This window comes from Anguilla rostrata, chromosome 5, assembly GCF_018555375.3.
Source record: "Anguilla rostrata isolate EN2019 chromosome 5, ASM1855537v3, whole genome shotgun sequence".
NCBI lineage: Eukaryota > Metazoa > Chordata > Actinopteri > Anguilliformes > Anguillidae > Anguilla > Anguilla rostrata.
In genome coordinates, this window is record NC_057937.1 from 7,596,646 (window position 1) to 7,623,199 (window position 26,554).

General features: G+C 42.1%; 4 protein-coding genes across 4 annotated transcripts in view; 2 read left to right on the forward strand and 2 right to left on the reverse strand.

The window, feature by feature from the left end:
- Positions 1-442: 442 nt before the first annotated feature.
- Positions 443-6,907, reverse strand: LOC135254577 (mucin-2-like). The gene is made up of 2 exons (XM_064334864.1): positions 5,680-6,907; positions 443-2,288 (listed from the first exon to the last, which is right to left on the reverse strand). The coding sequence occupies exons 1-2, from the start codon at positions 6,789-6,791 to the stop codon at positions 581-583; spliced, it is 2,820 nt and encodes a 939-aa protein (XP_064190934.1). The 5' UTR covers positions 6,792-6,907; the 3' UTR covers positions 443-580.
- A 7,976-nt stretch (positions 6,908-14,883) lies between these two features.
- si:ch211-113e8.11 (uncharacterized) lies at positions 14,884-17,393 on the reverse strand. The gene is made up of 2 exons (XM_064334865.1): positions 17,101-17,393; positions 14,884-16,381 (listed from the first exon to the last, which is right to left on the reverse strand). The coding sequence occupies exons 1-2, from the start codon at positions 17,193-17,195 to the stop codon at positions 15,616-15,618; spliced, it is 861 nt and encodes a 286-aa protein (XP_064190935.1). The 5' UTR covers positions 17,196-17,393; the 3' UTR covers positions 14,884-15,615.
- Positions 17,394-19,338: 1,945 nt separating this feature from the next.
- On the forward strand, positions 19,339-25,196 carry cntf (ciliary neurotrophic factor). Its single transcript, XM_064334867.1, has 3 exons — positions 19,339-19,804; positions 21,741-22,052; positions 22,722-25,196. The coding sequence occupies exons 1-3, from the start codon at positions 19,691-19,693 to the stop codon at positions 22,911-22,913; spliced, it is 618 nt and encodes a 205-aa protein (XP_064190937.1). The 5' UTR covers positions 19,339-19,690; the 3' UTR covers positions 22,914-25,196.
- Positions 25,197-25,748: 552 nt separating this feature from the next.
- Positions 25,749-26,554, forward strand: part of si:dkey-117m1.4 (uncharacterized) — a 12,443-nt gene continuing 11,637 nt past the window's right edge. The window contains exon 1 of the mRNA XM_064334866.1: positions 25,749-25,972. Coding sequence (XP_064190936.1) covers positions 25,881-25,972 — 92 coding nt within the window. The 5' untranslated portion in view covers positions 25,749-25,880. The remainder of the gene's footprint in view (positions 25,973-26,554) is intronic.

The following is a 26,554-nucleotide window of genomic DNA, read 5'->3' on the forward strand; positions in this document are numbered from 1 at the left end:
ATATTTGACGTTGCAGGTTCTGTGCTCAAGGTAGCAGTGTTTGTGATTAATGCTGAAGACATTCTGGCTGAGGTTACAGGACTTGTTGATACTGCTAAGTCTCGGGTTGATATTTTAGTTTCTGCTGTTTGCGTTTGGAAGTTTGTTGTTGATATTTCAGGGATTGAAGTCACTATATCAGAGTTTGTAGTTGATGATGGAAATTTGATAGTTGATGTTGCAAGACTTGATTGGGATGTCACGTCATCAGAGACTAATACAGTTTGGCTTATGGTAGGTGTTGTCGGCCTTTGGGTCAGTGTTGCTGGGTTCCTAGTCTGTGTTGTCGGGATTTCAGTCACTGTTGCAATGTTTGTAGAGAAAGTAGGAGTGTTCTTGAGAGATGTTGACATACGGTTTGTGGTCACCATTTCAGTGTTGGTACTCAATGTTGCAGACTTTGTCATGAACGTTGTAGATGATGTTACAGGACTTAATATGGATGTGTCTGGGAGAGAGGTTGGTGTTACAGGGTTTATAGTCAGTGTTGCAGAATTTGTGGTCAATGTTTCAAGCTTTGTCGTTGATGTTACAGGGCTTGTTATTGATGATACAGAGCTGTGGTTGATATTTTAGGTAGTGTCACTGTGGTCATGGGGTTTGTGGCCGATGATTCAGGATTTGCAGTTCCTGTTGCAAAGCTTGTCGTGAACATTCCAGTTGTTTTAGTTGATTTTACAGAACTTGATTCAGATGTCATAGCATCAGAGACTGCTACAGTTGGGCTCTCTGCCAGTGTGGTAGAGCTTAGGGTCAGTGTTGTAGGGTTTGTGGTTGATGTCTGAGGGATATCGGTCGATGTGGGTTGGTAGATACTGAGCAATCCAGTGATTGTGGTTGATGTTCCAAGTCTTGTGTTTGATGATGCAGAGTCCGTCATCAATGTTGTACTCTTTGTCATCAATGGAAAAGGGCTTGTGGTTTCTGTTGCAGGTTGAGAAGTTCTTGTGGGGTTTGTCCTCAATGTTCCATGTTTTGTAGTTGTTTCAGGTTGTGTAGTGACCTTTGCTGTTTCCTTAGTTGAGGTTACAAGAATCGACGGTGATGTGGTAGAGTCAGAGGTCAATGTTAAAGGGCTTATATTTGACGTTGCAGGTTCTGTGCTCAAGGTAGCAGTGTTTGTGATTAATGCTGAAGACATTCTGGCTGAGGTTACAGGACTTGTTGATACTGCTAAGTCTCGGGTTGATATTTTAGTTTCTGCTGTTTGCGTTTGGAAGTTTGTTGTTGATATTTCAGGGATTGAAGTCACTATATCAGAGTTTGTAGTTGATGATGGAAATTTGATAGTTGATGTTGCAAGACTTGATTGGGATGTCACGTCATCAGAGACTAATACAGTTTGGCTTATGGTAGGTGTTGTCGGCCTTTGGGTCAGTGTTGCTGGGTTCCTAGTCTGTGTTGTCGGGATTTCAGTCACTGTTGCAATGTTTGTAGAGAAAGTAGGAGTGTTCTTGAGAGATGTTGACATACGGTTTGTGGTCACCATTTCAGTGTTGGTACTCAATGTTGCAGACTTTGTCATGAACGTTGTAGATGATGTTACAGGACTTAATATGGATGTGTCTGGGAGAGAGGTTGGTGTTACAGGGTTTATAGTCAGTGTTGCAGAATTTGTCGTTGATGTTACAGGGCTTGTTATTGATGATACAGAGGCTGTGGTTGATATTTTAGGTAGTGTCACTGTGGTCATGGGGTTTGTGGCCGATGATTCAGGATTTGCAGTTCCTGTTGCAAAGCTTGTCGTGAACATTCCAGTTGTTTTAGTTGATTTTACAGAACTTGATTCAGATGTCATAGCATCAGAGACTGCTACAGTTGGGCTCTCTGCCAGTGTGGTAGAGCTTAGGGTCAGTGTTGTAGGGTTTGTGGTTGATGTCTGAGGGATATCGGTCGATGTGGGTTGGTAGATACTGAGCAATCCAGTGATTGTGGTTGATGTTCCAAGTCTTGTGTTTGATGATGCAGAGTCCGTCATCAATGTTGTACTCTTTGTCATCAATGGAAAAGGGCTTGTGGTTTCTGTTGCAGGTTGAGAAGTTCTTGTGGGGTTTGTCCTCAATGTTCCATGTTTTGTAGTTGTTTCAGGTTGTGTAGTGACCTTTGCTGTTTCCTTGGTTGAGGTTACAAGAATCGATGGTGATGTGGTAGAGTCAGAGGTCAATGTTAAAGGGCTTATATTTGACATTGCAGGTTCTGTGGTCAAGGTAGCAGTTTTTGAAGTCAATGCTGAAGACATTCTGGCTGAGGTTACAGGACTTGTTGATACTGCTAAGTCTCGGGTTGATATTTTAGTTTCTGCTGTTTGTGTTTGCAAGTTTGTTGTTGATATTTCAGGGATTGAAGTCACTATATCAGAGTTTGTAGTTGATGATGGAAATTTGATATTTGATGTTGCAAGACTTGATTGGGATGTCACGTCATCAGAGACTAATACAGTTTGGCTCATGGTAGGTGTTGTCGGCCTTTGGGTCAGTGTTGCTGGGTTCCTAGTCTGTGTTGTCGGGATTTCAGTCACTGTTGCAATGTTTGTAGAGAAAGTAGCAGTGTTCTTGAGAGATGTTGACATACGGTTTTTGGGCACCATTTCAGTGTTGGTACTCAATGTTGCAGACTTTGTCATGAACGTTGTAGATGATGTTGCAGGACTTAATATGGATGTGTCTGGGAGAGAGGTTGGTGTTACAGGGTTTATAGTCAGTGTTGCAGAATTTGTGGTCAATGTTTCAAGCTTTGCCGTTGATGTTACAGGGCTTGTTATTGATGATACAGAGGCTGTGGTTGATATTTTAGGTAGTGTCACTGTGGTCATGGGGTTTGTGGCCGATGATTCAGGATTTGCAGTTCCTGTTGCAAAGCTTGTCGTGAACATTCCAGTTGTTTTAGTTGATTTTACAGAACTTGATTCAGATGTCATAGCATCAGAGACTGCTACAGTTGGGCTCTCTGCCAGTGTGGTAGAGCTTAGGGTCAGTGTTGTAGGGTTTGTGGTTGATGTCTGAGGATATCGGTCGATGTGGGTTGGTAGATACTGAGCAATCCAGTGATTGTGGTTGATGTTCCAAGTCTTGTGTTTGATGATGCAGAGTCCGTCATCAATGTTGTACTCTTTGTCATCAATGGAAAAGGTTTGTGTGTTGCAGTGATTGTTTTGCAGGTTTGCAGGTTCTGTAGGAGTTGTGTCAGGGAAGTTCAGTTCGTGAGTTGTTGTCAGGTCAAGTTGTAGTGACTTTACGTTGTGTGCTCTCTGTAGTTGAGTGACAGGATTCGTGGTGTTGTGTTAGAGTCAGCAATGTTAGTGTTATATTGTACGTTGTAGTGGCTCCTGGTTGCTGATGCAGTCTGACACTGTCCCAAGTTGTTTGCGCAGTGACTGGGTTTCCGTAGTCCCATGTTCTGTAGTTTACGTAGGTGTTGTACTTTGCAGTTCTGAGTAGCCTGCAAGTAACCAGATGTTATAGTACAGCAGAATCAAATGTTGCATTCAATTGAATTCATTGTAATGTTTAATTGTAATGTCTTACCTGAAACCACTATGCTAGCGGGGTCTATAGGAGATTTAAGCCAGAGTCTGAGGAGGCACGTTTTTTAAGGTCGTTGCCACATCGCTGGTTCCAGGACAGTGTTTATGTTATTGAACACCAGCACAGCGTCACAATCACTGATCCTTGCCTAAAACGCAAAGCATACAGTGTATTAATTAATTTTCACTGAAGGAAATGAAACATCACTTGGACAGTGAGGAGGAGAAAAAATAATTCCAGCTCTAAATACTAGTTTTTCACACAAATATAGAATAATCCTTCTCAAGATTGAGCCGACAGGGTGTATAAGTTTCTGATCCAATAGGCTTCCCGTTATAAGTGGAATCTCTTGATGAACTAAGAAAATCTTGTTGGGGTTTTAATTATTTGCAAACCAAAGTTCAATAGATTGTCTATGCTGGAAAAAGGTTCTTTTATGTGCATATAAAGGCCTCCACAAGGTTCCCCAGGTTCAGGACAGGTTTGAGATAAAATTTTCGGAAAAACTCTAGTGTATGTCATATGCTCTCATTGTGGCCACTTGGCAGTAAAGATAACATATATGTACTGTTTGTGTGTGTGTGTGTGTGTGTGTGTATGTATGTATGTATGTGTAGGAAGAAGGTTAACGTGAGAGTCAGGAAACCTGGTTTCTCACTAGTTGCAGTGAATTCATACTGTGGTTGTGTTGCAGTTTTACAGCAGTTTCCTTTGCTAGACAACACAAGATATTTTTCTTCTGCCTTTTGATCTTGTGGGTCTTCTCCTGTTAACATTACTGCCCATCAGCTAGGACCGTCTGGTCTGATCAAGTACTGAACATTTCACTTAGAAATCTTAAGCCTCTTTGCAGTTTCTCACTGGGAATAACCTTCTTGTCACAAAATATGTTTATTTAGCCCCACACATCTAAGCGTCACTCCCTCTTTTTGCCATTTTTCTAAAAACTACAGTGGTGCTTATTTTACTTGCACTACTGACTAAAATTATTAAACTACCTGTGTTTTTTAAAAAACTTAAGAAGATAAGATTTCTCTGAATTTCATTACCCCTCCTCCTCTCTACCTCTTACTTTGAAAAATGACTGTATAGACTTGAAATAATTTTTTTAAGTTGAATTAAAGCCGAAGGAAGCTATTTCGAGGAAAGTCACGTTATTTCTGAAGTAAAACTCATCATTTTGAGTTATTGTAGGTAGAAAACAATGTTTATTCTTTGGTGAGTTGTTCAATAAATGCACATATATTAACTGATTTTTTATTTAGCTAAAGTAAAAAACTAAAATAAACAACTTATAAAATAAAAAATAAAAAACCCACAGGTGTTTGATACCTTCGGTCTGTGCTATATGATTTCATCACAAGAACATAGTTCGTATCGACTTACCTAAAACGCTGGACCTCAGTGTGATCAAATGTGTCCCCATACTGCTTTTTATAGATGGAATCCAGCTAGAAATATAAAAGGGGAGATATTTGAGTCTTTAAGGAACACAAGACCATATTCCACATATTTCATTTTTTTGGTTGAAGAATACATATGTTCAGTAAATATAACATACACTGGACAACAATGGATAATACAGGAAAGAAGAAGAAAAGAGTAAAAAAGAACAAAAGTAAAGACAGGTGGAAGAATGTAGGCAAGTGAAAGTGAAGCTACACTCTCGCCAAATAAGTTTAACTACTGGTAACCATGCTGATACTTATAGCACCCATGGTAACTTTATAGAAGATAAAAAATGAACATCACCTGCTCTTCAACTTGATTTTTCAAATGTATGTACTGTGTTGAGGAGGAATCTGTGAGGACCGTTGCAAACTCCAGATCCAGTCTAAATTCCAGCAATAACTGTGGTCCCTCTGCTGGGGTCTGGGTCACTGTTGCAAGCATTGTGGTGGACATTTTATGGCTTTTGGAAGTCATTGCAAGGCTTGTAGTCAATGTAGGACTTATGTATAATGGAGCATCACTGATGGTTTGTGCTGAAGAGTCTGTGGTTGCTGTAACAGGTATTGTCATTGGTGTAATGGGGTTCGCTGAGGATGCTGACATTGTAGGTTCTGTGCTCAAGGTAGCAGTGTTTGTGATTAATGCTGAAGACATTCTGGCTGAGGTTACAGGACTTGTTGTTGATACTGCTAAGTCTTGGGTTGATATTTTAGTTTCTGCTGTTTGTGTTTGGAAGTTTGTTGTTGATATTTCAGGGATTGAAGTCACTATATCAGAGTTTGTAGTTGATGATGGAAATTTGATATTTGATGTTGCAAGACTTGATTGGGATGTCACGTCATCAGAGACTAATACAGTTTGGCTTATGGTAGGTGTTGTCGGCCTTTGGGTCAGTGTTGCTGGGTTCCTAGTCTGTGTTGTCGGGATTTCAGTCACTGTTGCAATGTTTGTAGAGAAAGTAGCAGTGTTCTTGAGAGATGTTGACATACGGTTTTTGGTCACCATTTCAGTGTTGGTACTCAATGTTGCAGACTTTGTCATGGACGTTGTAGATGATGTTACAGGACTTAACATGGATGTGTCTGGGGGAGAGATTGCTGTTACAGGGTTTATAGTCAATGTTGCAGAATTTGTGGTCAATGTTTCAAGCTTTGTCGTTGATGTTACAGGGCTTCTTATTGATGATACAGAGGCTGTGGTTGATATTTTAGGTAGTGTCTTTGTGGTCATGGGGTTTGTGGCCGATGATTCAGGATTTGCAGTTCCTGTTGCAAAGCTTGTTGTGAACATTCCAGTTGTTTTAGTTGATTTTACAGAACTTGATTCAGATGTCATAGCATCAGAGACTGCTACAGTTGGGCTCTCTGCCAGTGTGGTAGAGCTTAGGGTCAGTGTTGTAGGGTTTGTGGTTGATGTCTGAGGGATATCGGTCGATGTGGGTTGGTAGATACTGAGCAATCCAGTGATTGTGGTTGATGTTCCAAGTCTTGTGTTTGATGATGCAGAGTCCATCATCAATGTTGTACTCTTTGTCATCAATGGTAAAAGGCTTGTGGTTGCTGTTGCATGTTGAGAAGTTCTTGTGGGGTTTGTCTTCAATGTTCCCAATTTTGTAGTTGTTTCATGTTGTGTAGTGACCTTTGCTGTTTCCTTGGTTGAGGTTACAAGAATCGATGGTGATGTGGTAGAGTCAGAGGTCAATGTTAATGGGCTTATATTTGACGTTGCAGGTTCTGTGCTCAAGGTAGCAGTTTTTGAAGTCAATGCTGAAGACATTCTGGCTGAGGTTACAGGACTTGTTGTTGATACTGCTAAGTCTTGGGTTGATATTTTAGTTTCTGCTGTTTGTGTTTGGAAGTTTGTTGTTGATATTTTAGGGATTGTAGTTGTTGGGTTCCTGGTTGATGATGGAATGTGTTTGTCCCAGGTTGACAGGATTGCAGTGTATGTTATGGGTGTTGTATTTGATGTTACTGGGTCTGTAATAAAACAATTTTTAAAAATTCAAATATTATTAAAAAATTGTTATTAAAAAATTTGTATAGCAGAGCAGATCAGGTTCTTCACAAATTATAATTAACTCATGACGTTTTACTATAGTACATTAGATTTTAAATGAAGTAATGAGTATGACCTTAAAGTGCAGACAGTCCACCTTAATTTGAGAGTATTTACATCCATATCGGATTATCCCTGTAGGAATAATGGCCCTTTTTATACATAGTCCCCCTTTTTAGGGGTGCAAATTTTTTGGACGGATTAATATAATCTGAAATAAATTCTTCATATTTTGTACTTTGTTACAAATTCTTTGTATTCGATGACTGCCTGATGTCTGCAATATATAGACATCACTAGATGCTGGATATCTTCTCTGGTGATGTTCTGCCAGGCCTGTACTGCAGCCGTCTTTCGTTCCTTTTTGTTTTTGTGACATTTTATTTTCGGTCTTGTTTTCAGCAAGTGAAACGTATCTTCAGTTGCACTCTGGATGAATTAATTTAGCCAATCAAGAACGTTCCACTTTTTCATCCTGAAAAACTCCTTATTTGCTTTAGCAGTATGTTAGGGATTATTATTCTGCTGCAAGGTGAAGTTCTGTCCAGTAACTTTCAGGAATTTGGTTGCATCTGAGCAGAGGTTTCTGTACACTTCAGAATTAATCTTGCTGCTGCCATCAGAAGTAGCACTATCCATGAAGTCAAGTGAACCAGTGTCAGTGGCAGGTGTACATGCCCAAGCCATAACACTCCACCATGTTTCACACATGGGGGGCTGCTTTGGATCACGAGCAGTTCCTTTCTTTGTCCACACATTCCTCTTTCCATCACTTTGGTACTAGTAATTATTTGTCTCATCTGTCCATAACTCCAGAACTCCACAGTTTAGAGCAAACTCTAACCTGACCTTTCTATTCTCTAGGCTTACCAGTGATTTGCATCTGTTACAATATGAATATGAACCCTCTGAGGTTATGCTGGTATGCTGGTCTTTTCTTTATGATAGTCTCTTACACATCTATGCCAACATCTTTGAGAGTGTGCTTGATAATTTCAATATTTCAATAATTTCAAAAATTCTTTCTCCTTATTGTATCAAACAGTTGACCTTTACACAGCCAATGTTTGAGTATGTCTCTGAACATTTTAAGCTGAATCCTTAGCCTCATGATGAACTGCTTTACTGGTATTTAGACTTAATTTATCCTCTTGTTGTGAGACAACAGCAACAGATTTCAAATGCAAATTCCACATCTAGAGCCAACTCTAGACTTTTTGTCAGCTTTCTTGTGAATGATGTAAAGACACACCGTTGGCCAAGAAACTGCTGAGCAGCCAATTGTCCGTTACTTTTTTCCCCTAAAATGGGGGGTTTTTGTATAAAAACAGCTGTAATTATATGGATCACCCAATATGGATTTAAATACCCTCAACTTAAAGCTGACAGTCTCATTGTTTTATTTCAAATCCAATGTACAGAGCCAAAACAACAAATAATGAAACACTTCACTGTATATCTATATTCAAATATTTTTGTCCACAAAACAGATATGATTTCAAAATATTTTATACAAATCTCAAATAGAAAAAAATAATTCTGAAGACAGTGATGCAACAGTCATGCAAATGTTTAGAGCGGCAGGCTACCATAGGGATCGTGTGTCCAAATTAAGGATTATAAAACAAACCATAATTGCTAAGGCCCCTGTTTTGTTGACAACATAAGCCCAAATGTGCCTGAGCACAAATTAAATTGCCAAACAAGTACCAAACAAGAAACAATTGACAAAGATTACATTTGAGACAAAGCTACCAATTCCACTTGTTCCCAAGTGCCAAAAATAGGATGTTTTAGATTTCACTAGAAAAGGCCCTTTATGTTTACACTAATTTAAGCCTTAAACAATAACAAGAATGAAAAAAAAAAAAAACATCTGTAGCACAGATACTTGTGTGGTGTTTTTGCAACAACTCTGGCTTTCTAGCTAATAGCTATTCGCTCAGAAAACACTGTTGCATTTACATTACATTACATTGCAGGCATGTAGCACAATTTTATTACTGTACTATACACAGATTATTACATTACTGTCACTCACCAGTTAGCAGTAAGAGGAGGAGGAGGATTGCCATCTTCAGCCTCATCCCCCTTCTTTATTCCCTGCATATTAGAATCAGTTCAGGCCATTAGGCTATAATATTCCATAATATTCACACACACACACACACACACGTACACACATGTGCATGCACACATACATTCACACACGCACGCATGCCTATTTCCCTGTCTCTCAGCCAGAAAAATTGATTCTAACCCTGATCAGGATATTGCATTGATTTTCTCCCATCTCAGCCATTTTACTTTTCAAGTGTTTTTTCTGGTGGCCTCAAAATGGCTTCCCTAGCCAGTTTCCTCCTTGGCTGGAAGCTAATTTCTTTAGTCACAGGCTTATCTAGGGAGGGCCTGGGTGGAATTAACCACTTGACACAATATCTAGTTGCTTTTTATACCGTTTTCCTGATTTGTGCCTGATTCCTGATTTGTCTGTTTTATTTGATAAAAAATGTAAATAAATAAATAAATAAATAAAAACAAGTTAAAATTTAGCTTGAATTTCACAACTCAGTGACCATATCTGTACCTAAAATAATGAAAGTATCCCTTAGCATATAGGCAAAATACTTGTATAATCAAGATAGCTCTTTATTTATCCATTCTGTTCAATTACATATAATAACAATTTTTTGTAAGAGCTGGTGAGGTTCAGAAATACTGCTAGCTGTGAGACAACACAATGCAAAAATCCTTTAAGGAGGTGATCACATCTGCAGCTGAGCTCTCTTTTCCGAATGTACACATGCCTGGTATTTGAAATGTCCTGCCACCCCCAGAACTGTGTTCACAACAGCAACAGGTACAGGAAGAGTTCATCTAATCATTAATTTTTTTTGCCATTGGTACCTGGCAAATCCAAAGGTTTTTAAAAAGGTGTTGTCCAGGAAAAATAGTTTAATTGAACGCTTTTGTGGCTCATTGCTGCCATCTGCTGTACATTGTGGTGATAAAAAAAAAAAAAAAAAATTCCACATATTTTGCAGTCTGTGGAATTTCAGAGCATTTCAAAAACAGCTCAGAAACTTGTTTTGAGTAAATTGAACAGACCCCTGAGTCATGCCATAAGGCATATGACAGGTAGCCACAATACTGCTGCCCTCCTCCTTCCCAAATCACTGCATAATTAAACATTGTATAATATATGATTCAGTAGCACATAAACCTCTTTGAAATGTTGTTTGTTTTGTCTTAAGTAATTATTATTATTATTATTATTATTATTATTATTACTACATTTTGTGTTCATCCATTTATGAATGAGAAATGTATCATCACATTTTCATTGTGATTAGGGTTGTTTTCTATTTGTGATTTTGGCAAATGGAGTGCATTTATTTAGCACATTTTCCAGTAACTACTGCACAAAGCGCTTTACAGTGAATGCCTCTCACGCACACAGATCCACGGGTCGGTGTCTTGCTCAAGGACACTTCGACACACCCAGAAGTCTGGGGATCAAGCCAACAACTCTCCAGTTGAGCTAATGCCGCCCTCATCCTCACTTGTTTCTGAATTCTACAAATAGGAAACTATGTATAAAAATGAACTGTAAATTCTACAAAACAAGTTCTAGTGATAACAAAAAAAATTTGTATAATACAAATTCAATACAGTTTATATGTTTCAGAACACAATCGAGGTCAGACAATGGGTAAAAGTTCAATATGAAAAAATACATAATTGCATTTCATTGGCACTTACCACACTTTGTTATCCACTTCAGATTGTTGTTCCAGCCAATAACGATGCATATAACAGAAATATAACGAGTCAACGAGGGACGTGCAAAGATTAAGCTATCCTCCGTAATGCTCCTCTGTGTTCTGCTTCAAAGGACTAATGGTCTTGTCTTTTGGGCGTGGATGTAGCGGAGGCAGTTCATGTACATTTCAGATATTTCGGATTTTTGCTGAGTTTTAAAGCCATAAGATTTGGGCGGTCTTGGGTGAGTTTTTCTTGTCAAAGTGCTGGTTATTTGTCATTGTGCCTGAGGCGGAGGAGCCCTTCATCTCACGCTTAACATTGCCACCTGTCACTTGCCAGATTCCTTTGTGGGCTGGTTAGTGCTCTGTAATAATGAAACTTATTATGATTATTATTACATTTCTTTTTTTCTTTTTCTTTTTGCAGTGGTGGGACTATTGGTATCAATGTGACCCATATAAATAGCTGACATTATTGGTTGTTTTAAAGGGAGTAATGTATGAAAATTTTATTAATTTTACAAATGAAAATGTTTATCGTTTATTTTTTTTATGACAATATTTTGTCCATGATGGTCATATTTTTGAAAGAACTTTATACACCAAATTTTAAACAGATTGATGCGGTGTGGACTGATCAAATAGAATTATGAATTAATTAAATATTTGAAAGCCACCAAAAGCCATCATATTTGCTGGCCCAATGCAAATTAATTGTCATAGGCCTCTGTATTTATTGAACATCCCCCATTTCTATCCAGTTTTGAATCACACTTTTCAGTGTTCATTGTCTGAACCTGTGAGTGCACAGCTCCGAGGCATGTTCTGTTCTCCGAAGCATATGATGTCAGCGGCCTTGTAACATGTTTTAAAATTATTTCACCTCAGTTGTCAAATTGTGCCTCTGCAGACACGAGCTGGGGGAAGACACTTTGTGTGCAGCTAAACAGGCGGACCTGTGGGCGATCGCTGGTCTGGTGCACGATGAGAATGAGGCGTCGCCCCTTCGGAACCCCGGGGTGATGTAACAGCCAACTGCCAACTGCCAACTGCCAACTGCCCTGCGAGGCTGCCGGCCCCAGTTGGGACTGGCACCATCTGAATTTGAAACCAAACCATGGATTAGCCACGTCTGAAACGAGGCGACTTGATTGATGTCAAAAACAAGGTCTTCAACAACCAATACAAAAACCTCCAGCAGAAGGCAGCGTAAGATTTTTTCTTTTTATTTTTTTTATTTTTTTAGTAGATTAAAAGCAAAAACCTCAAATTCCGCAAACATTCTGACCTAAAGGATGAAGTTTACTAACACAAGAAACTCATTCTTGGTGTAATGGAACAAAACTTGAAAAACAGGTGTTTCAAATCAGTGATTGCTGTTGAAGGCTAAATTATTTCCCCAATTTGTGGTGATTTCATGGCTTCAAAGCGAGTTGCTGCTTTGTCTTTTTTTTTTTTTTTTACAAATTCCAGAATGCTTTGCACAGTTTTCATTCCTTGGTAATTTGTTCAGCCTTGCGTTTGAGACCGGTTCCTACAGACATTTTGATTCAGTTTTAAAGAATCCCTATTCAATAGGTACACACAAGTCTAGGATGAGGCAGGCAATCTTTGTGAGTTTTGCCCAGTGATTGAGATGAGAATTCCGTAGGCAATGTGGAATTTCATTCCCCCGTACATAGGGAATCACATCTTGTGGTCCATCTAAGGAATTCATTATTGCTACTGCTAGGACACAGTCCCAACCTCTGTTTCTTTCTCTCTCTCTCTGTCTCTCACTCTCTCTGTCCCTGTTTTTCTCTCTTTGTCTCTCTCTCTCTCTCTGTCTGTCTCTCTTTGTCTCTCTCTCTGTCCCTCTGTGTTTTTCTCTTTGTCTCTCTCTCTCTCCCTAGTGCTGTTTCTATGTCAGTGATTTTGTTGCTCTGCTGTTTCAACATTCATCTGCATAGTTCAGACCCAATTTCAGTGACACTTCGTTCCCTAAATGTCACCAGATGTCGGAATGTCGTTCTGTGACATTGGGTTAAAAAAAGCCCTTTAAGCAGAGCCTGAGGATAAGCGCATTTTTGACAACTATCTTTTTTTCTCACGGCAATTTTCATTGCTTTCCCCCCCCCCCCCCCCCAAGACCAGTTTCTCCTACACTCCATTGGTGTTTTGTTAGATCAATTGCTGGCACGATGATAGTGGTGATAGTGATTCGGCAGTGACACAAACTGTCCCTGATGATGTCAATCTTGTCCAAAAAACACAATAACTTAACAAATCAGCATATGGGGAAACATTAGACAAAGAAAAAAATACTTATTGCGACTGCGTCTCTGAACAAGACGAGAAAGTGAGATTCAAAAACGGTCTTTTGGCCACCACGGTCTCATTCATCTTCTGAATGTAAGACGAGGCAAAAACTTTTCTATTGATATTTCCGTCAAGATTTTTAAGACAGTCAAAGAAAACACCTGCTTTTCTTACACTGTCAGGCTGTATGACATATCCAGTCCAGCTAGGAACAATTTTTTTAATGCTTCATTCCCCTCTTTTCTCCTATTTTGGAGTGCCCTGTGATGGTCAATTCAGAAGGGCCAAAGGGCTTTTTTTTCATTCCAGTCTACAAGTGAGTCTCCAAAATACGAGCAAGTAAGAAATTAAGACATGGAAACCAACAGAGTACATTTACAGACACCTGCACTGGAACAATCACCACTCACCAATTGGAGAACGGCTCATCTTTGAACGTGTTAACACTGACATCTAGTGGTCATCCAGTGCACTTGTAAAACTACCCAGCAAACAGCCCAGGTGGGCTGTTTATGGAATATTTAGGTTTGACAAGCGATGAAATTTAATTCTACCACCAATGTGAGAGGAGCAGCAGTATAGTTTCCTTTTTCTGGACTGCTCATAAAGCATAAAACCCGGGTTCAAGGAAAAGCTGTTCCATGCCAAGTGGGTGTGCAATCAGACTAATAGTGAAAAAAAGCCATAAGCAGCACTGGGGAGCAAAGGATTGCACTTAACACTGTCCATGTCCATTACTATAAACACAGAGGCCCTGAATCCCCTTGGTGTTTGTCAGTTTGACACTACCGAATGTGAAGGATTTTTCTTTTATAAGAATTATAAAATTATAATTTAAGGTAAATATTCATCCACAAAAGGGACATAAAATTGACTAAAAACTTGGTATTAATAGAGCATCTGCTGATGGCCAGATATGCAATCAACTGGCTGATTCAGATCTTAAGTCGATCAAGCAGTAGCACTTCTAGTAAGCAACACACAAAATGACAGTCTTATTAGCCAAACACTAGCTTATAATGTGTAATTCTGCACACTTATCTTCCAGCTGCTTCTCTCATGGCCCCATGGTAAATTATGAATAATAGATCAAATAGAATTTGTCTTGTCTCCTCGAACAACCCCATACAAAACAGTACAGTGCTTTCACTCATTTTTTATTGGAAAATAAATTCACCATCTGGAAAAAAAAAAGTAAGCTAATTCAAGAGCATAAACTACTCCCGTCCGATTTTGTTTTTTTTTTTGAGTTATGTGAACAACTCATTGTTCTTATTTCCGTACAACAGATGTGAACGCCAAAAAACTGTTTTAAAATCATGTTAGAACTAGCATAGATGTTATATAATCGAATGCTACGATACGGAAGTTGCAGAGTTTGATACCCGCGGAGAGATCCCCATTTTTATAAGCTCTCAAATTAGAGGTGAGGGGTACAGGGGGAAAACCATGGTGTCCAAGAGTCACGTGAGGCATGCTGATCCATGAGGTCATGAGTTAGCTGACACACCTATGAAGTGCACTGCCCCACCCACCAGTGTATGCACTGCACCAGGTGGAGTGCTCATGCATATTATATGCACAGTGGTCAAGTCACAGTGCTTATGACTTGATTTTAGGAATCACAATGGAAAGCATAAGTCTGTCCACTCAGGAGTTCTTAAATGTCAAACGTCTACGTACGGTGTTGATATAATCTTTGGAGAATAGCCTGTAGAACCTACAGTGAACAACATGTAATTATCTGGGACATTTTGTACAGAATTTTATTGTCACTTTGTCAACTTTTGACTTCAGGCTGACAAGATTATCCTAATGAGCATGTGTGTGCCTGAACATAAATGGCAGAAACTCAATTAAATCAGGTTACAGGCCTGGGTTCCTGTATCTGAAATTACCCCATATACATTCCTGGGGTAATAACATAGTTCTGAGGTTTCCCTCAGTTGCCACCGGAAAGCTGAAGATAATCGGGGCCAACTGTAAAGATCTTAGAAGCTTTTAATACCTTGGCTTTAGGCCACAGAGCCGAACGGGATAAGGAACAGCCATTGCAGGGTTAAACACAGTTCAGCAGCCGCTGAACATGCTAATGTCTCTGACTCCCGACTTCACGCCTTTGAGGACATACCACGGCCTACACTCAGACAGGTCAAGTGTGTGTACGCTGCACCGTGAACCCAGGACAGCAGCACAAGAGGTGAATGCAAAAAATGCACTACAAAAGGAATCTCCCGCTTAGCACTTCTCCCACCGCCGGGAGGCATAAAGTCTGTCGTTTCTGGGTCTACTCCCCCTCCCACCTGACCTCTCTCTGCTTTAGCCATGTCTTCTGCACAAGCCTTGGGGCCCTTCAGAAGCGTGCTTTTGTGAGCTCAAATGACCCCGTTTCAGGGGTCTCTACTGAATACATGCTTGTGGGTTTCCTGAGAAAAATACATTTAATATTATGTTTAACTCCGACAGTGTTACAGTGTTTCTCAGGAGGGAGTGACTCTTTCCCTCTCTCTCTGTGTGGCGTACTGTTTCAGCGCCCGTTTCGGGGGGACGAGGGTGTTGCTCAGTCCCACCCTCCTCTTCCTCCCCGGCCCCCCCTCGGGGTCAGTATCCTGATCCGGATGGGGTTGGGAGGGGAAGGGCGCGTTGCGGTCACGGCGACGGTCTGGGGTCGCGTGCGAGGCGGCCGAGTCGCCGCGCTGGTTGCCGCCGCCGCCGGCGCCGCCAGCGACGTCGTGGTGGTGGTCCGCGCCGGGGCCCCGCCCCTCGGCGACGGGGGGGGCGGCGGTCTGCAGGTCGCTGTCGTGGGCGAACTTGCAGCCGATCCCGAAGCGGCAGCGCCCGTCCCGCCGGTAGGAGATGCACATCTTGCGGCCGCCGATCTGGGAGGGGCGCGGCTCCAGGGTGAGCGGGACGTGCTTCCGCAGCACGTTCAGGTGCTCCTCCGCCCGCTGGCGGAAGGGGTTGGCGAACACGCTGCTGCCGGACGGGAGCCCGGCGGCGGGCAGCCCCGGGGCGCCGAGCGGAGGCGGGGGCAGCTTGTGGGCGAGGGTACGGGGGTCGGGGGGCGCGGCGGCGACGACGCGAGGCGCGGGTTCTGCCGCTGGAGTCCTCGGGGCGTCTTGTTCTCCTTGCTCGGGCTCGGAGTCCGACTCACTCGACCCACATGCTGACTCCAGCAACAAATTCCTGCCCTTGCTGTCCTCTGCTCCTCCCCTTCCGCTCCCATCCCCAACTCCATCCTCTGACCTGGATGGAGTACAGAGAACATGAGCTGGTAAGAATGAATGCTTCACACATTCCCATGATAATTGGTATCTATGCATCTGAACACATTTATGCTGTCCTGACTGTAAAAAAATCATCGCATATAAGGACTTTTAATTCTACCCCAGAATCCAGTCCTGGAAGGCTGCAGTGTCTGCTGGGTTTTGGTGCAATTCAGCAATTGAGCGCTTAATTTAAGTCATTAATTGGATAAAGAATTAGAATACCATGTTTTGAATGCCAAAACTGGCTGCTGGTTCAAAGGAAACGACGAAAGTCTGCACACACTCCCAGCCGTCCTCCAGGACTTAAGTTTTAGATCCATATAGTGAATAATTTTGGCACGTAACTAGGCTCAGAAGTCAGTGTGAGGTCCCATAACGCGACGGTTCTCAAACTCGATCCAGGGACCTCGTCCTGTGCACAGAAAGATTCATCCTCTTAAGTTGTCATACCTGGCTAGTTTACCTGCTGGTGTTTTAGATCTCGATAGCCAAAGACCTCTTGAGCAGTTAGCTACCTTGTTAGCCAAGTCTTGTTATGACAGAGAGCAAGCAATACGGCAAACTTAGACGTTTACCCACTGGGCTCGTTTTACTTACTAAGTTGGAGTTGGAGTGACGTTAGTAGCCTACTTTTCCATCTTTTTATAACTGAATTAAATATAGCTTTCTAGCTATGCAGCTTGCAGTGTCACTTACATTTCTTTAATGTTGGCTTCGTCTCCCTCTGCATCGCTGTCGGAATCGGAAGAGAGACCATATCCAACCAGAGAACTTCTGTTAGCCGACATCATGAAAAGGAGACGGTTGGCTCTTATCCTTCTCCTTGACGCTTGTTGTGTGCAATAGGTACAAATGTTTTAAAGGGACCCTAAATGGCACGGGGAAAACTGTCCGGCTACTGTTGGTCATATGGTAAAATACGCTTAATTTGCTCTGCACGGATACAATTTTGGAGCCAAAATGGCGCATATGACGCTTGACATCAGATGCGATTCACTGTATTGTGTGAGGTGATGCCACTCCTTGTTTCGGAGTGGTATTGCAACTTGAATGAAAGGTCACAGCACAGACCAAAGATAGAAAAGGTCACTGATAATTCTGTTTCTAATAGAATGAACAGCTTGTACGGACACATCAGTCCTGCACAAAAGAGAAATGCAGTTTGTGAGTTCAGTCTCAAACCCTGGAAATACTGCCATGTCTGTCTGTGATGTGAAATTTAACATTTTCGGTTTCCTGGTGTTAGTCTAAAAAAAAAAGTACCTGTCCGAAATCTCGTCAATTTGAATTGCATCAGCAGTTTACAAGGATTCACACATGCACACACAATCTGCTGGATATGCTTTCATTCTCCATGGCTTCATCATAGTCAATAACAACAGCATGTGATATGTAGGCTATACATATTTATGCATATATATATATATATATATTCACCGATTAAAAAAAACAAAAACAATTCATAGTTGTTTTGACATCCTTGTTTTCCTTGTACAATTCTGACAGAAAACATAATGTCCTGGTTATTCTTAACCAGTTGTCAATATGTCCTTTGCTGTAACCTGACTGACTGGCCTGGTCGGACTGGTAATTGGAATGGCAGGTATGCCATCGGCCCAATTATGCCTTGGCAGGGCGTACTAAATACCTTGTGCCCAGCGGAGCGTTGATTGAGCACAATTCATTTGCATGTCAGCGGGGAAATAAAATAAGACATAAATATACAATAAAAATAATGAGTGAATGCAATGTGACAGCACAGGAAAATCCTCCATACCTATTATGGGCTTTTGCATATTTCCAAGTTTAGGATACTTTAGAACAGCCAACCAAAAATATCCCAGACAGGATTTCATTTTACCATTTTAACGTCATTGAGTTTGCATTTTTTAGAGCATACAGTGTCAGAATATGATCTACATAACTCCTTCACGTTTGCATTGCATTTAGGTGATATCACATTTATGTATTTTAAACGTATCATCACTTGTAATTATAGATTAATGATCCCCTTTACCATAGAATTGAATGGACATATTAAGGTTAACCAAGGCAAATGTAAACGTGAAATTTGAACACCTTTTCCCCTAGCAATTTGGAGATCACTTCCTTCTTACACCGTCAGCTTTACTTGTATATCAGTATCTCAGCCTCAGAGATCAGTGACAGTAAGTTAACCAGTGACTACCGCCCTGTTAACGGAAGGCCCACAAAACAGTCTGACATTCCAGCTTCGTCAGGTTTTTAGCATACTGACGACGTTGACAGTTGTGTACAGGTTTAAATTATCGGCAGTCATCACATTCCTGTAGCGGAATAAAGTCCCGGGACAGAGAGGGAGAATTGGCTATTTTAACGCGCGCACACATTCCGCTATACGTGACTCATCTGTAGCCAATGGGTTACGTTGTGATGTAACAGATTCGTCTAATCCATCTGTTGTGAGCCTGTTACACGCGCTGCACGAATCCACTGTCTAAAATAAATAATGGTGATGTATGCTCGTAAATAATGGTACAGTTGAAGTACATTTTTGTTATTCAAGGAACACATTTCCCAAATGTACACCGAAAGTGCAATAATCTTATATTTGGGCACTAATAAGTAGGCTACCTTTTACAAGCATTGCTCCCTAGTGGTACAATTGTATGTACCTATTGGGTACCACTCCATTGACAAGTGTTTTAAAGGACCTTTTCGTATATTTTTTTTCAGACAGTGTAACGGCAAGACCTGTAATAAGAATATATATCCGTTTATTACAAATTGTTATTATCTAAAATTATTTCCTATTTGGTTGCCTGGATAGTCGTTTACCTTTGATAGTTCAAACATTCTCTCATTTAAAAGAACGTTCGTCCAAGTTAGGTTTTCTCGAAGGCAAATGAATTGCGGTCACATGTAGTCCCTCCCCTTGGTCCGCCCTCTGTTTCCCGTTACGTTCCAGTAGCCAGGAATTCTCTCTGTTAAAGGGGGAGGAGAGGGAGAGAAATTCTATATCGTCATTTAATATCGAAGAGGGCAAAGCGCGTGAAAGTTAAAACGCCACTTTTTAAGCCGAAACATACAGACGCAGCAGTGCGCCCATTGAGTTTTTTGGCGAACCACCCCTTCCTTTTTAAATACGCAAAAACTGAAGAAGGGGAAACATAACAGGAGAAACATAGAGAAACTTTTTAATTGATTGGTTTAATCTACTTTTCCATTCCATCTGTTGCCATCAGCTGGTCGGGCTTCCCACAGCACCTCTTGCTTCAACTCTTCCTACCACGGGCCTTAGTGCACCATGGCCGGAGCTGGTGCGGGTGCCAGGCCGGGCTCTGTGCGCTCCAGGATGGGTAAAGCTGCCGCGCTGGCCCGGTTGCTGAACCGGGATTGCACTCGCCTGCTGGAACTATATGTGAGTAATGTCTCATGGATACTAGCCTCTGTTAGGAAGTACCTTCTAAAAACAGATGTTTCGGTAAAAAAATAATAGCCTTTCATGTCAGTAAATGTCAGTACACAGTACCGTGAATACATATTGTACGGACAGGATTCCCCGTACTTTTCGCTCAAACCACGGATCTAGGATCAGTAACCTAACACAAACCCGTATCAAAACCATCAGGATGGAACCGACCCAGAGTTAGTACATTGGTCCTGAATTTCTTGGCAACACACCTGGCTAAGTTATCATTAATGAAAAAAGATCAGGTATGACAAGGCACATACTCATGCTTTTTCCTATGTATTTATTTATTTATGTATGTGTGTATTTATTTATTTGTTTATTTAATTTATATTTACTTATGTATTTACTTATTTCGGCGTTCTGAGGCATATTACCAAAAATATTTAAAACATCTGTGTGTGTGTGTTTCTTGTGTTCGTGCGCTTGTGTGTTTGTTGTTTAAGAATATTGAACAATCTAATACTTTCATGTTGCAACGTGCTAATAGAGCAACATGAATTGAATGAGAGGGAACAGTTGGTGGAAAAAAGTGCCTAGAGGGCAGCAGGGGAGAGGAATGTGGAAGCTTTCCGGGGGGGCGAGAGGTGGGTGTGTAGGAATGAAAGGGGAGGGGCCTATCACTTGCGTCAGTTTCAGAAGGGGCAGCGGCGCTCACCTCTGACGACTGGCACCGAAGCATTGCCAAACTGGCTGGCTTCATAAAACTTTCAAACCGCTCCCCCTGATCACTTGTCCCAGCAAGCTCTAACAGCACTATCCTCATTGTCCACTTTTGAATAAAAGAAGACTTTGCGTCGACACTAATCCACGCCACAATCAGCTTCTGTGTATTTCAGGCCTATCCCCTTTCTTTTTGCGGGGGGGGGGGACAGACCCCCCTCCCCGCTCTGACTGTTGCTACCTCACTGCAGTATCCCTGTAAAGACATCTTCAGGCTTTTGTGAGCCTTTTGTGATCCAGGGACCCCCACTCGGGCTCAAAGGTATTCAGGAGACGCCCCATCATAAGTTTAAAAGAGTTATAAAAAAAATAAATAAATAAAAAAAGGTATACTATAAACAGTGCATATCAAGTCTGGTGAGGGACACCCTGCAGTACCTTCAAAGACCCCCAGGGGTTCGTGGACTCTCCATTGAAAACCCAGGCTGTAATAGACAACTAATTAGTTTAGTTTAGTTTACAGGCATTTAGCAGACGCTCTTAACCAGAGCGACTTACATTTTTATGCAGTTATACCGCTGGATATATACTGGAGCAATTACCCTGGCACAGACTTGCAATGTGAAGGACATATGGCTCAGCCTGCCCAAGTGTCTTCACCAGCTGAGCCACCCTGGAGCTCAGAAACAGCTCTTTTTCACGTCTCTTTTTCAAGGTTGTGAAGCACGCTGCTTTTGAAAATGGCGTTCCCCGATTGATCTAACAGTCGCTTCACCGAGTAATTTACCGTATGTATTGACAGGCTGGTAGGACGTTTGCTGCATCAAATTGTGAATGGCAACTGGTTTCTACAGAGTGCAACACTTTTGAATGATGATAAAGTGTTAAGTGCAACGTGGCAATATGTAATGGCATTGACCCCCTGCTATTTGTCTGACCTCTGTTAAAAACTGAATTTTTCAATTTAGATTTCTTTACTATATACTCTATTTCTATTATTCCCCTTATCCTCTGTCTGTCCAAATTCGCCCAGGTATTTTTCCTAAGGCACCATGAAAACCACCTATAATTAAGTCTGAGAACACAGGGCATGGCAGGCTTTTATAAAAAAGGTGAAAACCCCTTCTTTCTCTCTCTCTCTCTCTCTCTCTCTCTCTCTCTCTCTCCCTCTCTCCCTCTCTCCCCCCGTCTCTCCCCCTCTCTTTCCTCTTCCCTACCCCAGAGAGAGAGAGAAGGCTTCTCGCCTGACCTGTCCCTGGAGAAGGGTCGCATTGTGGCCCTCGTGCTGTCCGCCCCCCACCTCTCCGCCAACGAGAGGGTGTGGCTCCTGCACTCCGCCCTGCACCAGTGCCTCAGGCTCTTTGAGCGCGTGATTGGCTGGGAGATAGAGCAGGGCTTCGGGGGCGAGGGCGAGTACGAGAGGGTGCGGAGCACGGTGAAGGACAGGCTGGGCCACCTGCTCCAGAGCACCAAGAACCTCCTGGCGGAGACGGAGGGAATTACACCACTGACCCCTGACCCAAACAACCCAGAGGTAAAGAAAAACAGTGGCTCAGCTTTTACAGCACAGGGCATGAGATTGTAATGTGATGACCTTGCATCTTAATGTTTCAGCTACCTGGGTCTGCCCACAGTCTGTGGATTGTAACCAAAACAAAGAGTATTTTACCATATTAATAAAAATGATAAGGGCACACTTTAAAGACTTAAGGTTCGGGTTTTAAAAATAATGACTTGGAATTTTAGCTTAGAAGTGAACCATCAACCGAAGTGCTGAATTCCATTCAACATTAAGATTCATTTTTAAATAAAAAGCAGACCATTACAAGTTGATTCCATCATTTTTAGCCGTTATAGTGGCCCCAGTGGCCTCCGCTTGATGGGATCAGGATTTTGGAGTGATGTCACTGCTGCCAACAGTTGTTGTCTTTGATATAAATTTCATTTTTTTTTACCTGTCTCCCCCATCCCCCTCTGTCTTCCACTTTCCCTTCCAACCTTGCCCTCTCCCTCTCCTTCCTCTTTGTTTTGTCCCCACTCTACCTCTTCTTCCTTTTCTATTTCTCTCTCATGTGCTCTCTGCTGTTTCTCTCCTCTTTTTTAATTCCTATTATTCGGTCTTTCTCTCTTGGTCATGCCCCTCTTTCCCACTGGCTCTCTTTCCCTCTCTCTACATCCCTTTCTTCTCTCCCCCCCCCCCCAGGAGACAGATGGGTTGGAAAAAGGTGGCATATTTGAGGCGAAGCTCTGGACTTTCCGGGTCCTACAGGAGCTGATCCACTGGACCCAGTCCGCCGCCCAGACTCTGCACTCAGTGCAGTCAGAGAGAGAGAAGGAAAGAGGGAGAACTACTGTGAGAAAGGGAAAGAGGGACAAAGGAGAAGTGCAGAGCTGAGAGAAAATAAGGGCAGAGAAAAGGAGAGAGAGAAAGATAGATGATATGCAGGTGAAGGGAAGGAGTGCAGAGCTGAGAAAGAGAGGGAGAGGGAGAGAAGAGGAGGGCGAACGAAAAGTTGGATTATAGGATGTGCAGAAAGGGAACGAGTGAACCAGAGTAATGTAACTATATGCAGATAACAATTCATTTAGAAATAGACTCGAAAGTAACACAGGAAGTGTGAAGAGTTCTTTCTTTAAAAAGTAACAGGGTTTATTACCCTTTTTCATTAGCAAGTGTGATTTATGATGATTGTATGGGCTGCTAACCTGCTGAATTGAAAGACTGGTGCCCTGGTAAACACCATGACCCATCCAGTCCCCGTCTTTGCAAACACTTTCATGATTTTATTTTCAGGTGAATTGTAATTTAATCCAAGATCTGAACTATAATTATGTTGCCTTTTTAGCTCTAACCCACTCAAGTACAAAAACTAACTTTATTTTGAGGTGATGACGTGTCACATTGTTGTGTTAGAATAGTGTTGGCTATAAAAAGAAATGAAAACAGGGAATAACAATGACAAACGGTTTCCATTCTGTAGTCCATTCTGTACTTTTGCGAAGATCCTGCAAAGACTTGAGTGTTGTGGCTAAAACGTTATTGGTTCCAACGCTCCTTTATTCTTTCAACAGGGGGGAAAGGATGTAATAAATGTTAAAATGGTGGAACGGTTTGAGGGACTGGGGAAAAAATACATGCGATTGGAGGATTTGAGGGGAAAAACACTCCTGACTAATGAGCTGAAAGTTTTATTTTGATTTTTGTTTGTATTTTTATCGCATTGGTGTGCGATGGAGTTAGGGTATTTAATGTAAGTTTGTATGAGGGCAAATTTGAAATGAAAATTGATTTTTGTGTGTGTGTGTGTGTGCGTGCGCGCACACGCATGTGTATGTGTGTGTGAGAGAGAGAGAGAAGGAGAGAAAAAGAGAGAAACTTGCTTGGTTGTGTATGATATGAGGGTGTGAGATATGTGGAAAGATGGTTGTCGGGGGGAAAGCCTGATGTTAATATTAGGAAATGGGGAAAGAGATGTGTGGATATGTGCAGCAGGACCAAACCGTATGCATGCATGAAATGGAGGACAGAGCCTGTAAGACTGCATGTTTGTGCTGTGTTAAGAGTGACAGAGGGAGTAAGAAGGGTTAAGGGAGGGACGAGTGTGAGAGAGAGAGAAAGAGAGAGAGAGTGCATGTGTGTGTGTGTCTGCTGGTGTATGTGCATGTGTGTGTGTGTGTGTGCATTTGTGACAGGTAAACAGGATGTAGGTATGTGTGTGAGTGTGCATGTGCATATGTGATGTGTAAGCAGGGGGCGTGTGTGCACGTGCATATATGATGGGTAAGCAGGGTGTGTGTGTGTATGTGTGTTCACGCATATGTGATGGCTAAGCAGGATGTGTGTGTGTGTGTGCGCGCATATGTGATGGGTAAGTAGGGTGTGTGTGTGTCTGTGTGCGCATGAATATGTGATGGGTAAGCAGGAAATGTGTGTGTGTGTGGGTGTGTGTGTGCGCATATGTGTTTGGTAAGCAGGATGTGTGTGTGCGTGTGAGTGCACATGTGTGTTTGGTAAGCAGGATATGTGTGTGTGTGTGTGCATGCGTGTGTGTACGCGCATATGTGTTGGGCATGCGGGGTGTGTGTGTGTGTGTGTGTACGTGCATATGTGTTGAGCAAGCAGGATGTGTGTGTGTGTGTGCGCGCGCGCGCGTGCGTGCACATACGAGGAGGTGTGAAGGATGGTGAGGGAAAGTGTGTGTATGCCTGTGAGAGAGAACGAGGAGGAGGGTGGGTGTGTGTGTGAGACAGTAGGAGAGGTAGTACGTGTCTGTGTGCATAAGAGAGAGAGGGAGGGGGAGGGAAGGAGACAGTGTGTCTAAGCATATGTGTGTGTGCGTGCGTATGTGTGAGGGGGGAGGGTGTGTGTGTGTGTGTGTGTGCGCGTGTGCGTGTGTGTGCGTGTGTGTGAGTGTGTGTGTGTGAGGGAGGGAGGGAGGAGAGGAAGTCTGTGCTGCATGAGAGGTTTTGTGTGTGTGTTTGTGAGACAGAAACCACTGAATACTGTGTGGGTAGTCTGATGCATCTATGGTTGCATGCATGCATGCAGTCATATGACTAGCCACTGCTGTTGGTATTTTATTATACACTTCCAACATTAAATGTATTACTGTATTAGTACAATATTACTGTGTTTAATAACAAAAATGTAATAAATTATTGTTTTTGTCACTCAAAATGCTGTGTCCGTGACCAACTATTTAATCATTCTAGCCTTTTTGGACCTACTTAGAGGATGAAAAGGATGAAATCTTTGTTTAGATCGACGTATATATTCTCCACGTCGACCCCGTGTGGTTATTTACTGTAAGTACATGTGAACACTGCACAGAATATGCAGCAGAGGGCAGTGGTAAGAACGCTACTCAAACTTATTTGCACAGTATTTAATACGCCTTACGCCTATATATGACAAATTGCAGCGACTATAAATGCGAATGCATTTCACATAATCTTAATGCTGCTAAGTAGTTCTGTTGAAATTTAGATGCCCTATGTAACTCCATAACGCGAATATCATCCCTTTCTCAACTATGCCGAGAAACAGTTTTTCCTCTCCCTTCAGACGATACCATACGCTCACAAAATAGGGGGTTACAACATCAAACATTATATAAAACACCATTATTTAACCCCAAACTCACACAAACATATGATCATAATGCTATAATGATCTTTTAATTTATTATTATTGCATATCTGGTTCGTTTGTGGCTGATGCCCTGTCTTTTTTTAGAGCTTTTGGATCTCTTTTCGCCCTTGCTCTGGGGGAATAGTAGCAGCTAGAATAACCTCTGTTAAAGCTAGCAGAGTGAGCGGAGTGCGACAGTGCACGGTAGAAGCAGCGATTGCTATCCGGAACATGGCGGAGACCGTGCGCTCGCTGTTTGACTATCGGGAGCCTCCGACGCTGGACAGCGATGGAGAAGGAAGCAAACCGCCACCGCCGCGCGGGTGAGGGGCCAGGCATTTCGGGCTACGGACATGACTGTGTGTGCTTGTGTTTGATAGCAAGTGGGAAAGTGTGAGTGCGTGTGTGTCCCGTCATCCGAAATGTGGACACAGATTGCTCGCAAAATATCTGTTTATTGCTTGATTTCCAAATGTATACATGCAAACTTCTCTTTTTGTGGCAGTGCGTGTACAGGTAGTTATAGGTAGACCCTACGCATGGGTACCTGCCAAAGTAGCTAAATTATGTTTTACTAGCTCTGTTTTGTCGCCACAGCTGGCTGTGCTTGCTAGTTTGCGAGATAGTCAGTACTTTTTGACTGCAGGTGGTGAAGTAGAGATGGCAAAGATTGCCAGCCAACAAACTAAAGTCATGAATTTATGTACTGTAATTAGCTGTACACTGTCTCTTCTATACTGTGCGTGATGAGGGATTGTGTGTGCGATAGAGGGGGAGAGAGCGTGAGAGAAAAAAACGGGTTAAGAGTGTGTGCGAAGGGGGAGGGAGAGAACGAGCGTATGCGTGACAGAGACAGACACTGTGTGTGTGTGTGTGTGTGTGTATGTGTGTGTGACAAAGAGGGA